This window comes from Taudactylus pleione, unplaced genomic scaffold (genome assembly GCF_031769625.1).
Source record: "Taudactylus pleione unplaced genomic scaffold, aTauple2 ptg000191l, whole genome shotgun sequence".
In the NCBI taxonomy this organism is placed as follows: domain Eukaryota; kingdom Metazoa; phylum Chordata; class Amphibia; order Anura; family Myobatrachidae; genus Taudactylus; species Taudactylus pleione.
In genome coordinates this window covers 3786567-3802320 of record NW_028284593.1, presented here as the reverse complement: position 1 = coordinate 3802320, position 15754 = coordinate 3786567, and the positions used below count along the sequence as shown (strand labels likewise).

The 15754-nt window shown below is 49.1% G+C and overlaps 1 protein-coding gene across 2 annotated transcripts in view; it reads left to right on the top strand.

The window, feature by feature from the left end:
• Nucleotides 1–3579, top strand: part of TRMT2A (tRNA methyltransferase 2A) — a 53395-nt gene extending 49816 nt beyond the window's left edge. For both annotated transcript variants that reach the window (XM_088476683.1, XM_088476682.1), the window contains 2 exons: nt 1650–1746; nt 2128–3579. In XM_088476683.1, coding sequence (XP_088332809.1) covers nt 1650–1746; nt 2128–2350 — 320 coding nt within the window. In that variant the 3' untranslated portion in view covers nt 2351–3579. The remainder of the gene's footprint in view (nt 1–1649; nt 1747–2127) is intronic.
• Nucleotides 3580–15754: the final 12175 nt, after the last annotated feature.

Sequence of the window (15754 nt, the reverse complement as noted above, 5' to 3'; positions counted from 1 at the left end):
CTCTAATGATAAATGACCCCAAAAATGTATTGTAAGTTGTGCAAATTTTGAGTGGAAAAAAAAAATGTTGCATATAATAGCTATTTTATTTCCAGGAAATTACTGCCCCACGTCAATTGGGGGTACGTTAAAATTGGTGCAAGTATATTTTCGTGTCGTAAAAACACAATTTTTAAAACTGTTAGAAAAAAAAAAAATACCTGCTGCTGCGACCACGTGCGATGTTTAAAACACTTTCCACATGCATACAGCCCCCCCAAAAAATCAGACCCAGTACGATAAAACCATTTTCAACAATTTTTTTTTCACCCAAAATTTGGGGGGGGGTCCAAAGGGTTCTGAAAGAAATCTTCACATTTGTAGCCAAAAATAGGGATTTTGCATTTTTATTCTCCTGGTCTGGGATGGAGAACTTTTCTCCCAGTTTTTTTTTTTCTCCATTTTCGCCTGTTTGCAGTTTTCGCAGTTTTTTAGACAAAAAACTGGTGTTTTCGCAGATGGCGGAAAAAAACGTCTGTATGGTGTCCCCCTGTCATAGTCCCAAGAATCCTTAGGCCACTCAGCATGGGCCTGTGGCCCTGATTCAGAGCCGGACGCTCTGACCAGAGCGCTCGCTCTGAATCAGGGCCGTCCTATTTAAATTTGGAGCGGCCTTTTGGCGCATTTTTGGCATGCGCATTTGGGTACCATTGACCCGCATGCGAGCGTCCTGCGCGACCATCGGGCTTGCAACGAGACCCTGCGGTAGGGTCTCGCTGCCTCAAGTCCTGGAGTGATTTTGGCTCTATCAGAGCCAAAATCACTCCCACTGACATCACTAGTGATGTCAGTGGGGTCGGACCCAGACGGTAGGCGTTCCCATGGGAATGCCTCCGTCTGGCAGCCACGCCCCCGGCACGCCTACCAAAGGGGGCGTGCTGTCAATCACCATCAGCACGCCCCCTTTGGTGCGAGACCCGGAGCGACAGCTTGGCTGTCGCTATCCGGGTCTCGCGCATGCGCATGACGGAGCTCCCTCCAACGTGCGCATGCGCATCTGGGTACCATCGACCCGCATGCGAGCGTCCTGCGCTCGCGAGCGGGTCTGAATGAGACCCTGTATTCCCTAGTGATATCGGGCTGCAAAACAATGTGCACCCTGTGCTGATGTCACTGGGGCTACACTCGGGTACAGATGATTGTGGGATAATATTCATCTACTATTCATCTAATATTCATCTATAATATTCACCACTGTACTGGTGCACTACTTTTTTACCTCCACGCACCTGATATGAACTTACGCCCCTGGAATGAAACATTGGTAGAGTAATATGATTTTTGCGGATAGTATCAAGAATCATATTAAACTTTCCCCCAAGTATCAAATAACTGTGGGCATGCTTACCTATTTTCTGAAGTAGAGCAATGGAAATTTTCATAGAACTTGCCCAAGGGTATAACTACCAAAATGGATGTTCCTTCAGGGCATACAAATGTGTACCAGGTACAGGAGGGGAACTTAATATTTGCTAACATAGCAATTGCCCAGTGTTTTGCTTAGGTGCTATTGTGAGAGATAAACAGGAACCACTCGCGAGAGGAAAGTTAATATCTTCCAGTGTCAGAATGCTGACTACATCCCTGCTTTTTGTGATCCTATTTACCAGATTCCAAAGTAATCATTGCAATCCGAAGAGCTGAACATCTTAAACGACTGATCTATGTCTCCTGCAATCCAAAAGCTGCATTGAACAACTTTGTAGAGTAAGTATGCTGTGATTGAAACATACTTTATTGGATGTTGTTTTGTTATTGGTAATGTTGTCAAATCGAGTAACGTACAAAACAGTCATCTGCAAAAATAAAATATTTGTATTTATTCAGTATTGTATATGTTTACATATTGGACACACTTTTTGTATATTATCATGTTATATCAATCTTCTAATATTATGGGGCTAATCTGCCAGATTATACAATCAAGTGAATAATGTAATTTAGTCCATTTAATTTAATAATTTTTTATTGTTTTTTAATTTAATATGAATACATCCTAAAACCCATCAACCGATAAGTTGTAGAACCTGATTTTGTACATACTTTTTCATATATGCTACAACCACTGATTTGTTTCTTATTTTCCAGTCTGTGTCGTGCGCCTTCAAACCGTGTGAAAGGACGTCCTTTCCGGCCCGTCAGAGCGGTTACTGTGGACCTCTTTCCTCAAACCCCACATTGTGAACTTCTTATTTTGTTTGAGAGAGTGGAGTATACAGAGAGTTCTAGTAATCCTGCCCCCAAGCCCTCACCTGAGCATACAGAGTCTCAGCCAGGCAGCAATACTAATCCAGAACAATCAGCTAACTAGAGAAGTAAAGTCTGTCAATAAAACACAATTCTAGACATGTGTGGAACATGTTTTGGAAAGTCTTAAATACTTTGTACCATTATGTGAATAGCTATTTATGCTCAGTTCAGCCTTGTGCACAAGTTAATTTTGAGGTTACATGTAAAGGAAGGGTGAGCATTATGTGATTACTACAATCTGAGTACCCCTTAAAGTGGATCTGCCATTCCAAAGGAAAATCCTTTTGGTTTTTTCAAATTTAACATAAAAAAAAAAATCTGATTTCATTTTAAAACCAAATTTGTATATACATCTTTATTCCATAAGCATCTTTTTATATTGAAACTGCTAGAATGTGTTCTAATTTAACTCCATGAATAGAATTTCAGAGGCATTATCAGAAACTGGCAATAAAAATAGCAGGCAGACCAAATAGCTGGCTAAAATAAGCTTCTGATTTAGCTTTGGCAGAATTGGATTCTTTTATATCCAGGAATTGAATTTTGCTTTTAAGATTTTAATTTTTCTGTCTTAGCTATTCTGTTACTTGAGCTAGTTGATGCATGTGGAGGTTACTGTCTAGACAGATGGTTGTACGTAGATGTTAAGGGGTCCCATTCTGCGCATATGCAGAACGGGTCATGTGATCTCTCACGCCCCCCCCCCCCTAGCGGGGGTGTGGCAGAAACAGCGTGTCGAGGCCAGGGTCTGCATCGGTGGACTCAGATTTCCTGGTCTCGCAAGTGACCAGACACCGGCCATGCTGGGGTGTAAGCTTAAGCAGCCTGGCCAATGGAGCAACCATTGCGACCATCAGTCGCTTTGGGTAGCAATGGTGATCCGAGGCAGCGTCTACGAACGCTGCACTTAGATCACAACTGCAGCAAGGAGGTGTCTATTTCATACAGACATCTCCTGCTGCATTAACAGTTTGTTGGGCGGTATTGCATAGCCGCTTCTGTGTGGCTCTGCAATACCATCTATCTCTGAGTGAAGCTGCCCACTGCTAGCCTGATACACTGCTCTCTCATCTGTAAATGTTATGTTTATAGTGACAGGTCGTCCCATGTAGAAATGGAATACTGCGGATTACAATAATTGTGCTTATATACTGAATGTTATGATTTCCCTGATTATTGCAGTTACATGTTAAAATGTGCTTATGTGTCTTTCATGTGTTCTGTTCCATTGCTTTATCTGTCACACATTTAATAAACATGTTGCAAAAAAAAAACTAAGACTGAATTTAGCAACATGAGTTGCACCTCATGAGTAGAGTAATGAGCGCCTTCTTCAGCATTCACCTCTCTCCCTTCTTACCTTAAATCAGGAGATGCCCTGGGAATATCAGGAGGCAAAGCTCAACACTGAGGCCATACCAGAGGTGTTGCTAGAAACCAGAGCAGAGATCCTGGAAGTTTGGGTGGGAGGTATAATCACACCACCCATGCCACTTGGTGTAATGTTAAGTTATGATCATGAGATCAATTGATTCTTGGGATTAGAGAATCATTTGGGGCTGGATTACATCCTAGCAGCATGTGTCTAAAACCAGTGGCGTAACTAGGGCAGGGCGAGCGGGGGGGCACCGCCGGCCACGGTCCGGCCCGCCCTAGTTAGCCACCAGTTTAGCGCCGACCGCAATGAGTGCGGTCAGCGCTACACATTTGACCTGAGACCGTTCCCTCCCCCTGAGCGCTTGCCCAATAGCGCCAGGAGGCGGGCTCAGGCTGTGCATAACACACACATCGCCGCCAGCGCTGGCGGCAATGCGTGTGTTAAACAGAAGTAAAATGAGAGTCAGATAGACTCTCATTGACTGCTGCAGCACCCACTGCAAGAGCCGGACTTCCATCCGGCTCCTGCAGTGGGTAATGGGACAGACGTCATGACGTCTGTCCCATTATGCTGAGCGCGCCAGCCCGGGAGGACTGGCGGGCGGCGGCGCGGACTGGAGGAGCAGCAGCGTGGATTCAGGTAAGTATGTTTTTATATATATATATATATATATATATATATATATATATATATAATTTTTTTTTTAAAACCTGTCAGCACTACTGGGGGCACAACGGGGGTGGCTACCACTGGGGGGACCTCTACTGGGGTGGGGGCACAACGGGAAGGGGGGGTGCCTACTACTGGGGGCACCATTATTAGGAGGACGGGGGAGGGGCTGTTACTGGGGGCACCATTATTAGGAGGACCTCTACTGGGGGGGGCTATTACTGGGGGCACCATTATTGGGAGGACCTCTACTGGGGGGGGCTATTACAGGGGGCACTTAATCGGGAGGGGGAACCTCAACTGGGGACCACTACTTGGGGGAGGGGGGGAGGGGCAGAAACTACTACTGGGGGAATTATAAAAGGGGCCTACTACTTGGGGGGGGGGGGGAAACTACTACTGGGGGAATTATAAAAGGGGCCTACTACTAGGGGCACTGCACTGGGGGGACCACAACTGTGGGGGCAATAACAGGAAGGACCACTACAGGGACCACTGGATAGGGGGGGTCACTACTGGGAGCCTGCATCAGGGGGACCACTACTGGGAGCACTGCATGGGAGGGGGGGGGGGGACTACTGCTGGGGGCACTAAATAAGGGGCTTACTGCTAGGGGCACTGCGGGGAACACTACAGGGAGCACTAGATAGGAGGGATCACTACTGGGTGCCTGCATAAGGGGGACCACTACAGGCAAACCTGCATGGGGGGGACTACTGCTGGGGGCACTATATAAAGGGCACTGCATAGGGGGGGGGGGGCTACTGCTGGGGGCACTATATAAAGGGCACTGCATAGGGGGGGGCTACTACTGGGGGCACTATATAAAGGGCACTGCATAAGGGGATACCACTACTGGGGCACTGCATTGTGGGGACTGCTACTGGGGGCACTGCATAAGGGGGAACACTACATAGGGCACTGCATTTGGGGGGACCACTACTGGGGACACTGAGTAAGGGGAACTAATAGGGGGCTGTATAAGGGGGACCACTACTGGGGATACTGTATAAGGGGCACTACTATGGGCCTGCATAAGAGGGACCACAACTGCATACTGGGTGTACTGTATAAGGGGTACTACTGGGGTTAAGGTGCATATGGATAAGAATGTTCAACGTGAAAATAAAGGGGTGTGTCATGTTGACACGCCCCATTTTTAAGTGACCACGCCCATTTTTTTTCCCGTGCGCGCCTTAGGCGCGCGCACATATCAGTGTGTTGGGTGGGGTGGCTCCCTTTTCAAATTTGCCCTGGGCTCCAAATACCCTAGTTACGCCACTGTCTAAAACTATATAAAGGGTTAAAATCCAAAGTGGATAGTATTGATTTGTCACACTGGATGTTTTCAGTTCTTTTACTCAAAATGTAATATCAAATCAAGGGAACATGCTTAAAAGCGTGTGATATACCAGTTTGACAGTCAGCATGTCGACACAGACTGAGTATCGGCAGGGTCTCCTTGTCAACATTCACAATGTCGACACTGACACAATTTTCTGAGGCAAAACCTCAGAAAATCAATGGTTTGTAAAACCTGCTTAGCACATAAAGAGTGGCAGTCTATAACAGGGGCATATGTCTTTTATTCAGAAACACTCAGGATTTTATGCACTACTTTGATTTTCTTAGAAATACATACAAGTGAGAGGCATTTTGAGGAATAGAATTTGTTTATTTTAATTTTTTTAAACTTATACAATAAAATTGTCAACTGGTATGTAATGTAGGCATAGCTTAAGCTCCTTACCTACTTGTGTGCAGATCACACTTTTGCTAGTGATTTAACAAAATAAACAAAACAATTAAATATAAATGAATTGAATCTATTGATCCTTTTTTTTTTTTTTTTTTTTTTTTTAAACTTTGCTTGCTCTATATAGTTGTGTTCACTGCATCTCCAAACCTGAGCACAAGAGGTACATAGGTAGAGACAGGCAGTTAATAAAATGCCTATATGGAAAGTATATACTGTAATGATGCTTCTCATCAGGGCCGTTTCTAGGGGCTGAGGCTCCCAGTGCGAACAGACAAAATGCACCCCCCCCTCCTCAACAAGAGTACAAACCGTTAAGAATGCTCATTGCTGCCTGTAAGAGGGCGTGGTCTCACAATAAGGGGTGTGGCCTCAAATTAAAAGACTACCTTATGACATTAACATAACCATAGGATTAGGGACAGCAACACCAACTGCTGTTTTCCCCGATTCCTGTTCTAATCACATCAATCCAGTGTACACCCACAGGAAAAAAAACATTGCTCCCCCCACATTGCTTTCCCATTCTCACTGTGAGAGAGGCTGGCTGCCTGCTCTGCTGCTGTATGCCCCTGGGCCTGGCCGGCGGTGGCGTCTCTCACTCCCAGTCCTTCTCAGAAATGGCACCCGCCGGGCTCCTCTGCATACGGGCGTGGCTTAAAGAAGTTGCTCCTCTGTGCGCTGAGTGGCTGGTGAGCTGTCATCAATGGGCGTGGACAGGCCGGGACAGTCAGCGGTCGGAGCTGCAAGCCACGCAGTGCTGCTACCGCTGCACCAGAATGCCTGCTGTGAGTGACAGCTAGGGGCAGGGTGGAGTGCCCTGCGCAATTGCACAGGCAGCCCACCCCTAGGAAAGGCCCTGCTTCTCATCTTCTCCAGTATCTCTTCCTGTATTTAGCTTAGGCAGACTGATAAGTGTTTTTCTTCTTCCTCCACTAGGGGGGCACAGGGATCACTCTGGTGCTCAGATTCTCCCTCTCCAGGCTATACCCAAACAGTTACTAATTTACTTCCCAGCAACCACCTGGCTCCCTCTCCACTATACCCCAGCCACAGGCCAGCCAGTTTTTAAGCAAGGGCACCATTTTGTGGGGCTGCTTTTTAGTGGCCATGTGTTGTTTTTATTTAATTTTTTACACACAGAGCGGACAGTGCAGGGCATCCTATATAATGTCTTCACTGCCACCCCAATGACCCAAGCACCGGTGGTGGCAGCACCGGTGACTTCCACCACAGGTCTCTGGGAAGGTCAGCAGAACACTGCTCCCAGAGCCCGCAGCCGGCTGCCGACAGGGGCAGGTAAGAGTGGCTTGCGGCTTAACACCGCAGGTAATGTTGGTTCTAGGTGTCCCCATTCCATACACTAGACCACCAGGGCGCTGGCTAACAGGACGCTGCTGGCAGCGGTGAGGGCCATGTCCCTGGGGTTCACAGCAGAGGGGGAAGTCGGGCTTTGCTTGCTCGCTCGCGCGCTCATAGCAGACAGCCTGTCCCAGTCTGATAGCCATCTCACTCTCTCAAAACTCTCCCCTCCTATAAAGAAATGCTGGGCAGCCAATTTACAAAATGCATGCTTCAGCACATCTCTGGGGAGTAGTTGGGCTCATGTCTCCATGTATACCTCACTATAGTTAGCCCTTTCCTGCGCTATTATTGCTGGTTTGTTGAGCACTATTATTGCCCATTGGTTCAGTGCCTTGAATGTTATGTGTACAGCTATTCTGAGGTACTTTATTTCTGTCCAAATTTCTGGATGTATATGTATGTATCTATCCAGGGTTAACCGTGCCCTGTGCGGGACCGGGATCTGTTGCCCCTTAGTGTGACTGAAAATGGGGCATGGCCTAATTACCATAGGCCATGCCTCCTAAATTACGTTATTTAGGGATGTGCCCGTATGGCATGCCTCCCGTTAACGTCAGGCTGGGGGCAAGCCCAGCACTACGTCAGTAGCTGGGCTGTCCCTAGCCCCCTTCCTGCAGTGAATGGATGCCGCGTGCATGCATGCATGCATGCATGCGGCATCCATTCCTCTTCCCCGGGGCTGGTACGGCTGCGGTGGTAGAGGTACCGAACCACCCGCCGGACACTTTGCCCCGCGGGTGGAACAGCAGGGCAGTGCCTGAAAAACGGGACTATCCCGCTGAAATCGGAAATGGTTGAGAGGGGTGTGCCCTCGATGGAGTGGCGCCCCTGTTCGACCGCACTGGTCGAACATGCCCCGAGCCAGCCCAGTATCTACAGTCAGGTGCATAAATATTGGGACATTGACAGAATTTTCATATTTCTACTTCAGGGTCCATAGGGTATCCACAGGATACCTTGGGGTATAGGTGATGACGTCAGGCATCGGGCACCATAGAGTTAAGCTTTCAGCCTCCCAGGATGCACTAGGGTCCCCCTCCTATACCCCGCCCCCGAGCCAAGGCATCTCAGTTTCGTTGGTGCCCGGCTCGGAGTCGGATGCATCTGTTTAGAGGGGGGCTAAGGATAGCCCCTGAAGTTTTCTACAAGGCAGCTGTGGCTGCACATCTGGAGGTACAGCATGGACAGTCATTCTTGACGTCCATGCGGTCTTCCCGACACCCCCGCCGGTACCAGAACGCCGGTACTGATCCGGGGATGCTGGTAGGCATCTGGGGTCACAGCTAGCGGTGACCCCAGATGTTTGGGACCATGGCCGGATTTAAGGGGGACAGCAGGTAAGCAGCGGGGTCCCGCGGTGGGTCCCCGCTGGAACATGGTCCGGAGTCCCCAGGCAGGGGGCTCCCTGGGGAGTGGCGGCTGCAGCGTGGAGCCAGGTTACGGACCTGTGCTTCCACTACCCCCATGGGACACCGGACCGCAGCTGAGCGGTAGCGCTGCGGCGTCCCAGGGGTTAATTGCATGCCAGGGGAGCGCGCCTTCCCTGTACACAGCCGGTGCCTCCCCCGCTGCACACAGCCCTCTCTACACCTGCCGATTGGCCCTGTGGCAGCGCTCCTCCCCCAGGCCGGCCTCCTCTCTGCTCCTCGGTGGCCATCTTTATGGAAGCATGGTGAACGCTGCTGGAAGCTGCTGATCGGTGGCATCGTGGTCTGGGTCCCCCGGCATAACTCTCCTCCGTTGGAACAGGTCTGTGTATGCAGCGCTGTGTCCTACCAGGCCCTGTGTCTGCGTAATTGAGGATCAGCGCTGATAGTGCAGGGATGGATTTGTTTGCATTGTATGTGACTGCTGCTAGCATCTGCTGCCTGTACTTTCACTTTCTACTGTCAGCCTTTTCACTGTCCCTGCTCTTCTTCTGCTAAAGCCTTGCGGTGCGGTGATTGCAGGGCGGTTCTCTCACTATACTAATGTGTATCAGTGAGAGGGGTCACATACTTGCCATCATGTCTGAGTGATTTTCCTCTCCAGCTTCTGTGTACTACGTGTAAGGTACCTATAGCGGAGGGGCTATGTCGGCAGTGTTTTTTATTGACGCGGCCAATTACTGTCACGGCTCCGGTACAGGAACCGCCCTGGGCTTGTTTCGCTAAAGCGCTTACAACCCTAGTGGGCCAGTTAGCTCCGCAACCTGCGTTCCCTCAGATGGGATTGTCCCAGCAGTCAGTGGTGTCGTCACCAATGCAGGGGTTTCCGAGACAACTGATGGTACCCCACAGTCTCCCTATTTCCCCTCAGGTCTCTAAGGAGCCTGCATGGGATAATTCTCTGACAAGTTCTGTGCAGCATTTGTCAGACGTGTTACAAGGGGAGTCTGTGTTGCTGCCTCACAAGCGGCCGGTGGCGTCTCTGTCCACTCCTTATGAGGATGACGAGGGGACGACCGATGATGGGGAGATTCTGGATCTGTTGGATCAAGAACCTCTCCGTACTAAAGAGTCGGACGCTAAGTCTAAGGTTTATATACCTGGCCTTATTCGTGCAGTCCGCACAGCTTTAGTTATTGAGGATGATGAACCTCCGGTATCAAAATCCAAATATGCCTTTTTCAAAGATGTTAAGGGTGACGCCACAGTGTTTCCTCTTTCGGGTCAATTGGTGGACCACTTAGAGGAAGCGTGGAAACATCCTGGCAGACGGTATCAGCCTCAAAAACGTTTAGCAGTGGCTTATCCGTTTGCGGACAATTATTTTGCTAAGTGGGAATCCCCGCCACAGGTGGATTCTCATGTGATACGTCTGGTCCGAAGTGCCACGTTGCCCATGACCTCCATGTCCTTAAAGGATGCCACGGACCGTAAGGTGGAAATCTGCCTGAAGTCCGTTTATTCTCTCGCGGGGGAGGGGCAGCCAGGCCGGCATTTTGTTGGGTAGCCAGAGCTATGGAGCGCTGGGCTGATAGTTTGGAGGTGTCTTTCGATTCCGACTGTTCGGCTGAACAGACCGAGTTGATAGGCAATCTCCGGGATTCGGCCACTTACATTAATGAAGCGGCTTTAGACTTCTCGGGTTTCTTCGGCAGCTGTGGCGGCTCGTCGCACCTTCTGGTTGCGATCTTGGAAGGCAGACGCTGATTCCAAAAAGGGTTTGGAAGCTTTGCCTTTTAATGGAGAAGTCCTATTTGGTCCGGATCTGGACAAAATTGCCCAAGCTCCGGAAGCAGGCCTGGAGTACCAGACGTCTGGCCCCTAAGTCCAATGACAAACCTGCGGCCTGACGGTCCGGTCCTCCCTTTGGGGGATCCCAGAGTGGGAGGCCGCCTGCTATGGTTCGCCCAGTGTTGGTCGGTAACCACGACAGACAGTTGGGTTCACGAGGTGGTTTCTCACGGGTATGCCTTCTCCTTTCGGCACAGGCCCCCATCCTGATTCTTCACCAAGGATCTTCCATCAGACCGGATCAAAGCCACGGAACTGCGGAAGGTTTTGCACACTATGCTCCAGGCTGGAGTTATAGTGCCTGTTCCTTTCTCCCAGAGGGGCCTGAGTTTCTATTCCAATCTGTTTTTGGTGCAGAAACCCAATGGGTCGTACCGTCCGATCTTCAACCTCAAAGCACTCAACAAGTCCTTGCGGGTGCCAAGGTTTCGGATGGAGACCCTACGGTCCATCATTCTGGCGCTGGAACCTGGGGATTACATGGTGTCGTTGGACATACAGGACGCTTACCTGCATGTCCCTATTCTTTCGCGCCATCAACAGTTCCTCAGGTTTGCAATCTGCAACGATCACTTCCAGTTCTGGGCGTTACATTTTGGCCTAGCGACAGCAGCACGTGTTATGGCGGTCATGGCGGCTTCCCTGCGGCTGCAGGGAGTCCGCATGTTGCCGTACCTAGACGACCTTCTGTTGGTGGCAGGATCTCCGGCGCTCCTTCTACACCATTTGGATCTGACGATTGCAGTACTGCAACGGCACGGCTGGTTGATAAACTGGCAAAAGTCCACCCTGATCCCGTCTCAGAGGATTCTGCACCTCGGTGCCTTATTGGACTCCAGTCAGCAGAGGATCTTTGTGACGGGGGGAAAAGATCTCTGCCTTGCAGTTGAGGGTGCGCAGTTGTCTGCAGAGTCGCTGTGTGTCTCTTCACTCGGCTATGATGTTACTGGGCTACATGGTCTCCGTATTCAACATGGTGGAATATGCCCAGTTTCACTCCAGACCTCTGCAGCAATTGATCCTGTCCAAATGGAATGGACTGCCTCAGAGTCTCAAGTCCCAGACGATAGTGCTCACTCTGGAGGTTCACCTGTTCCTTGCCTGGTGGTTGCAGATGACCCATCTCAATAAGGGTCGTCCGTTTTGGGTGGCGAACTGGGTCCTATTGACGACGGACGCCAGTCTTCGGGGCTGGGGAGCGGTCTCGGGTCCACACTTGTTCCAGGGCAGATGGACTCAGGCGGAAAAGGAGCTTCCGATAAACATCTTGGAACTCCGCGCCGTTTTCAATGCTCTCCAGCAGGCCCATCGGGTTCTCCACGGTCATCCCGTGCAGGTCCAGTCAGACAACGCCACCACCATGGCCTACATAAATCGGCAAGGAGGAACCCGAAGTCGGGCGGCAGAGGTGTCCCGCATCCTGATCTGGGCGAAGCGCAATCTCCCGGCCATATCAGCGGTGTTCATCCCGGGAGTCCTCAACTGGGAGGCCGACTTTCTCAGTCGCCAGGACGTTCATCCGGGGGAATGGTCTCTGCACCAGGAAGTCTTTCAACTTCTGGTGGACAGGTGGGGTCTTCCAGAGATCGACCTCATGGCATCACGGCACAACAACAAGTTGCCGGTGTACGGGTCTCGCACAAGAGACGAAAAGGCGTCTCTGGTGGATGCTCTGTCCGTCCAGTGGACGTTCCGGTTTGCCTATCTTTTTCCTCCGTTTTCCCTTCTTCCACGGGTAATCCGGAAATTCAGACAGGAAGGAGGGACGCTCCTGTTAATAGCTCCCGCGTGGCCCAGACGGCACTGGTTCTCAGACCTTCAGGGTCTGTCCGTGGACATCCCTCTGCGGTTGCCGCTACGACCAGACCTACTGTCACAGGGTCCTTGTCTTCACCCGGACCTGACTCGGCTGTCTTTGACGGCGTGGCTGTTGAGACGGCCATGTTAAGGTCCAGGGGTTTTTCCAGCTCTGTAGTACGCACTATGCTGAGAGCTCGGAAACAGTCTTCTGCCAGAATATACCATCGTGTGTGGCATACATTCTTCCAATGGTGTCGACCGAGAGGTTATGCACCTCGGGAGTTCCATCTGTCTAGAGTGCTAGCCTTCCTACAGGCGGGACTAGACCATGGGCTTCGCCTTGCTTCTTTGAAGGTGCAGGTGTCTGCCTTGTCTGTCTGGTTCCATCGTAGGATTGCTACAATCCCTGATGTGTGCACCTTTATGCAAGGTGTTCTTAGAATTCAGCCGCCATTTGTTCCACCGGTGGCGCCTTGGAATTTAGCTGTGGTCCTGTGGGCTCTCCAGGGGCCGCCGTTTGAACCACTGGGCTCAGTGGATCTTAAATGGCTGACAGCTAAAACAATTTTCCTTCTGGCCATCTCTTCAGCCAGCCATGTTTCTGATTTAGGGGCTCTCTCTTGTAGACCCCCTTTCTTGATTTTTCATGGGAACAGGGCGGTACTGCGCACTCTTCCTGATTTTCTTCCCAAAGTTGTTTCCCGTTTTCATATCAACGAGGAAATTGTTGTGCCGGCTTTTAACTCACCTGACTTGTCGGTGGGTGAGGCCACTTTGGACGTTGTGCGGGCCTTAAGGATTTATGTTGACCGCACTTCTTCATTTAGGAAGTCGGACGCCTTGTTTGTCCTCTATGGCTTCCGTAAAAAGGGTTGCGTAAAAAAGCAAACTTTGGCAGCTTGGATCCGTATGGCCATTTCAGAAGCTTATCTTCATGAAGGCCTGCCGGTTCCATCCTCTGTGAGGGCTCATTCCACTAGGTCTGTGGGTCCTTCGTGGGCAGCTCGACGTGGTGCCTCTGCAGTCCAGATCTGCAAGGCTGCCACGTAGTCCTCGGTCCATACTTTTGTGAGGTATTACTCGTTTGACACCTTTTGCCTCTCAGGATGCTTCCTTTGGGCGGCGGATTCTGCTTTCAGCACAGGAGCGTCCCCACCCTTGAAGGATACTGCTTTGGGACATCCCCAAGGTATCCTGTGGATACCCTATGGACCCTGAAGTAGAAAATGAGATATGGTAAGTACTTACGTTTGTTATCTCTATTTCTACGAAGTCCATAGGGTTTCACAGGACTCCCGCCCTGTCGCACCTGTGCTGCAGATGGGCTTTGTTCTGGTCACCGGTTTTTCCGTCTCCCTCTGGTGAGAATGTGATTCTTGTGTGTGTCCAGATCTTTCTTCTCTCTCTTCCTTCTTCTTCTCCGGTCTATGGCTTGGTACGTAACTGAGATGCCTTGGCTCTGGGGTGGGGTATAGGAGGGGGACCCCAGTGCATTCTGGGAGGCTGAAAACTTAACTCTATGGTGCCCGATGCCTGACGTCATCACCTATACCCCAAGGTATCCTGTGGAACCCTATGGATTTCGTAGAAATAGAGATAACAAAGGTACGTTCTTACCATGTCTCATATTTTTGGCCTCTATTCACCACCACAATGTATTTGAAATGAAACAAACAAGATGTGCTTTAACTGCAGACTTTCAGATTTAATTTTAGGGTAATCATATCCAAATCAGGTGAACGGTGTAGGAATTACAACGGTTACTATATGTGCCTCCCACTTTTTAAGGGGCCAAAAGTAATGGGACTGTCAACTCAAAAGCTATTTCATGGACAGGTGTGGGCTATTCCCTCATTATTTCATTATCAATTAAGCAGGTAAAAGGTCTGGAGTTGATTCTAGGTGTGACATTTGCATTTGGAATCAGTTGCTGTCGACTCTCAATATGAGATCCAAAGAGCTGTCACTATCAGTGAAGCAAGCCATCATTAGGCTGAAAAATCAAAACAAACCCATCAGAGAGATAGCAAAAACATTAGGTGTGGCCAAAACAACTGGAACATTCTTAAAAAGAAAGAACGCATCGGAGAGCTCAGCAACACCAAAAGACCCGGAAGACCACGGAAAACAACTGTGGTGGATGACAGAAGAATTATTTTCCTGGTGAAGAAAAGCCCATTCACAACAGTTGGCTAAATCAAGAACACTCTCCAGGAGGTAGGTGTATATGTGTCAAAGTCAACAATCAAGAGAAGACTTCACAAAAGTGAAAATAGAGGGTTCACCACAAGATGTAAACCATTGGTGAGCCACAAAAACAGGAAGACCAGATTAGAGTTTGCCAAACAACATCTAAAAAAGCCATTACAGTTCTGGAACAACATCCTATGGACAGATGAGACAAAGATCAACTTGTACCAAAGTGATGGGAAGAGTATGGAGAAGGAAAGGAACTGCTCATGATCCAAAACATTCCACCCCATCAGTGAAGCATGGTGGTGGTAGTGTCATGGCGTCGGCATGTATGGCTGCCAATGGAACTGGTTCCCTTGTATTTATTGATGATGTGACTGCTGACAAAAGCAGCAGAATGAATTCTGAAGTGTTTCAGGCAATATTATATGCTCATATTCAGTCAAATACTTCAGAACTCATTGGACGGCACTTCACAGTGCAGATGGACAATGACCCGAAGCATACTGCAAAAGCAACCAAAGAGTTTTTTAAGTCTAAAAAGTGAAATGTTATGCAATGGCCAAGTCAATCCCCTGACCTGAATCCGATTGAGCACGCGTTTCACTTGATGAAGACAAAACTGCTGGGAAAATACCCCAAGAACAAGCAGGAACTGAAGACATTTGCAGTAGAGGCCTGGTAGAGCATCACCAGGGTTGAAACCCAGTGTCTGGTGATGTCTATGCGTTCCAGACTTCAGGCTGTAATTGCCTGCAAATGATTTGCAACAAAATATTAAAAAGTGAAAGTTAGATTTAGGATTGTTTAGTTTGTCCCATTACTTTTGGCCCCTTAAAAAGTGGGAGGCACTTATAGAAACCGTTGTAATTCCTACACCGTTCACCTGATTTGGATGTAATTACCCTCAAATTAAATCTGAAAGTCTGCAGTTAAAGCACATCTTGTTTGTTTAATTTCAAAGCCGTTGTGGTGGTGAATAGAGGCCAAAATATGAAAATTCTGTCAATGTCCCAATATTTATGCACCTGACTGTATATATGGATATGTTTAAATCTAAGTACCCCTTCAGTAAAGCCACGATGT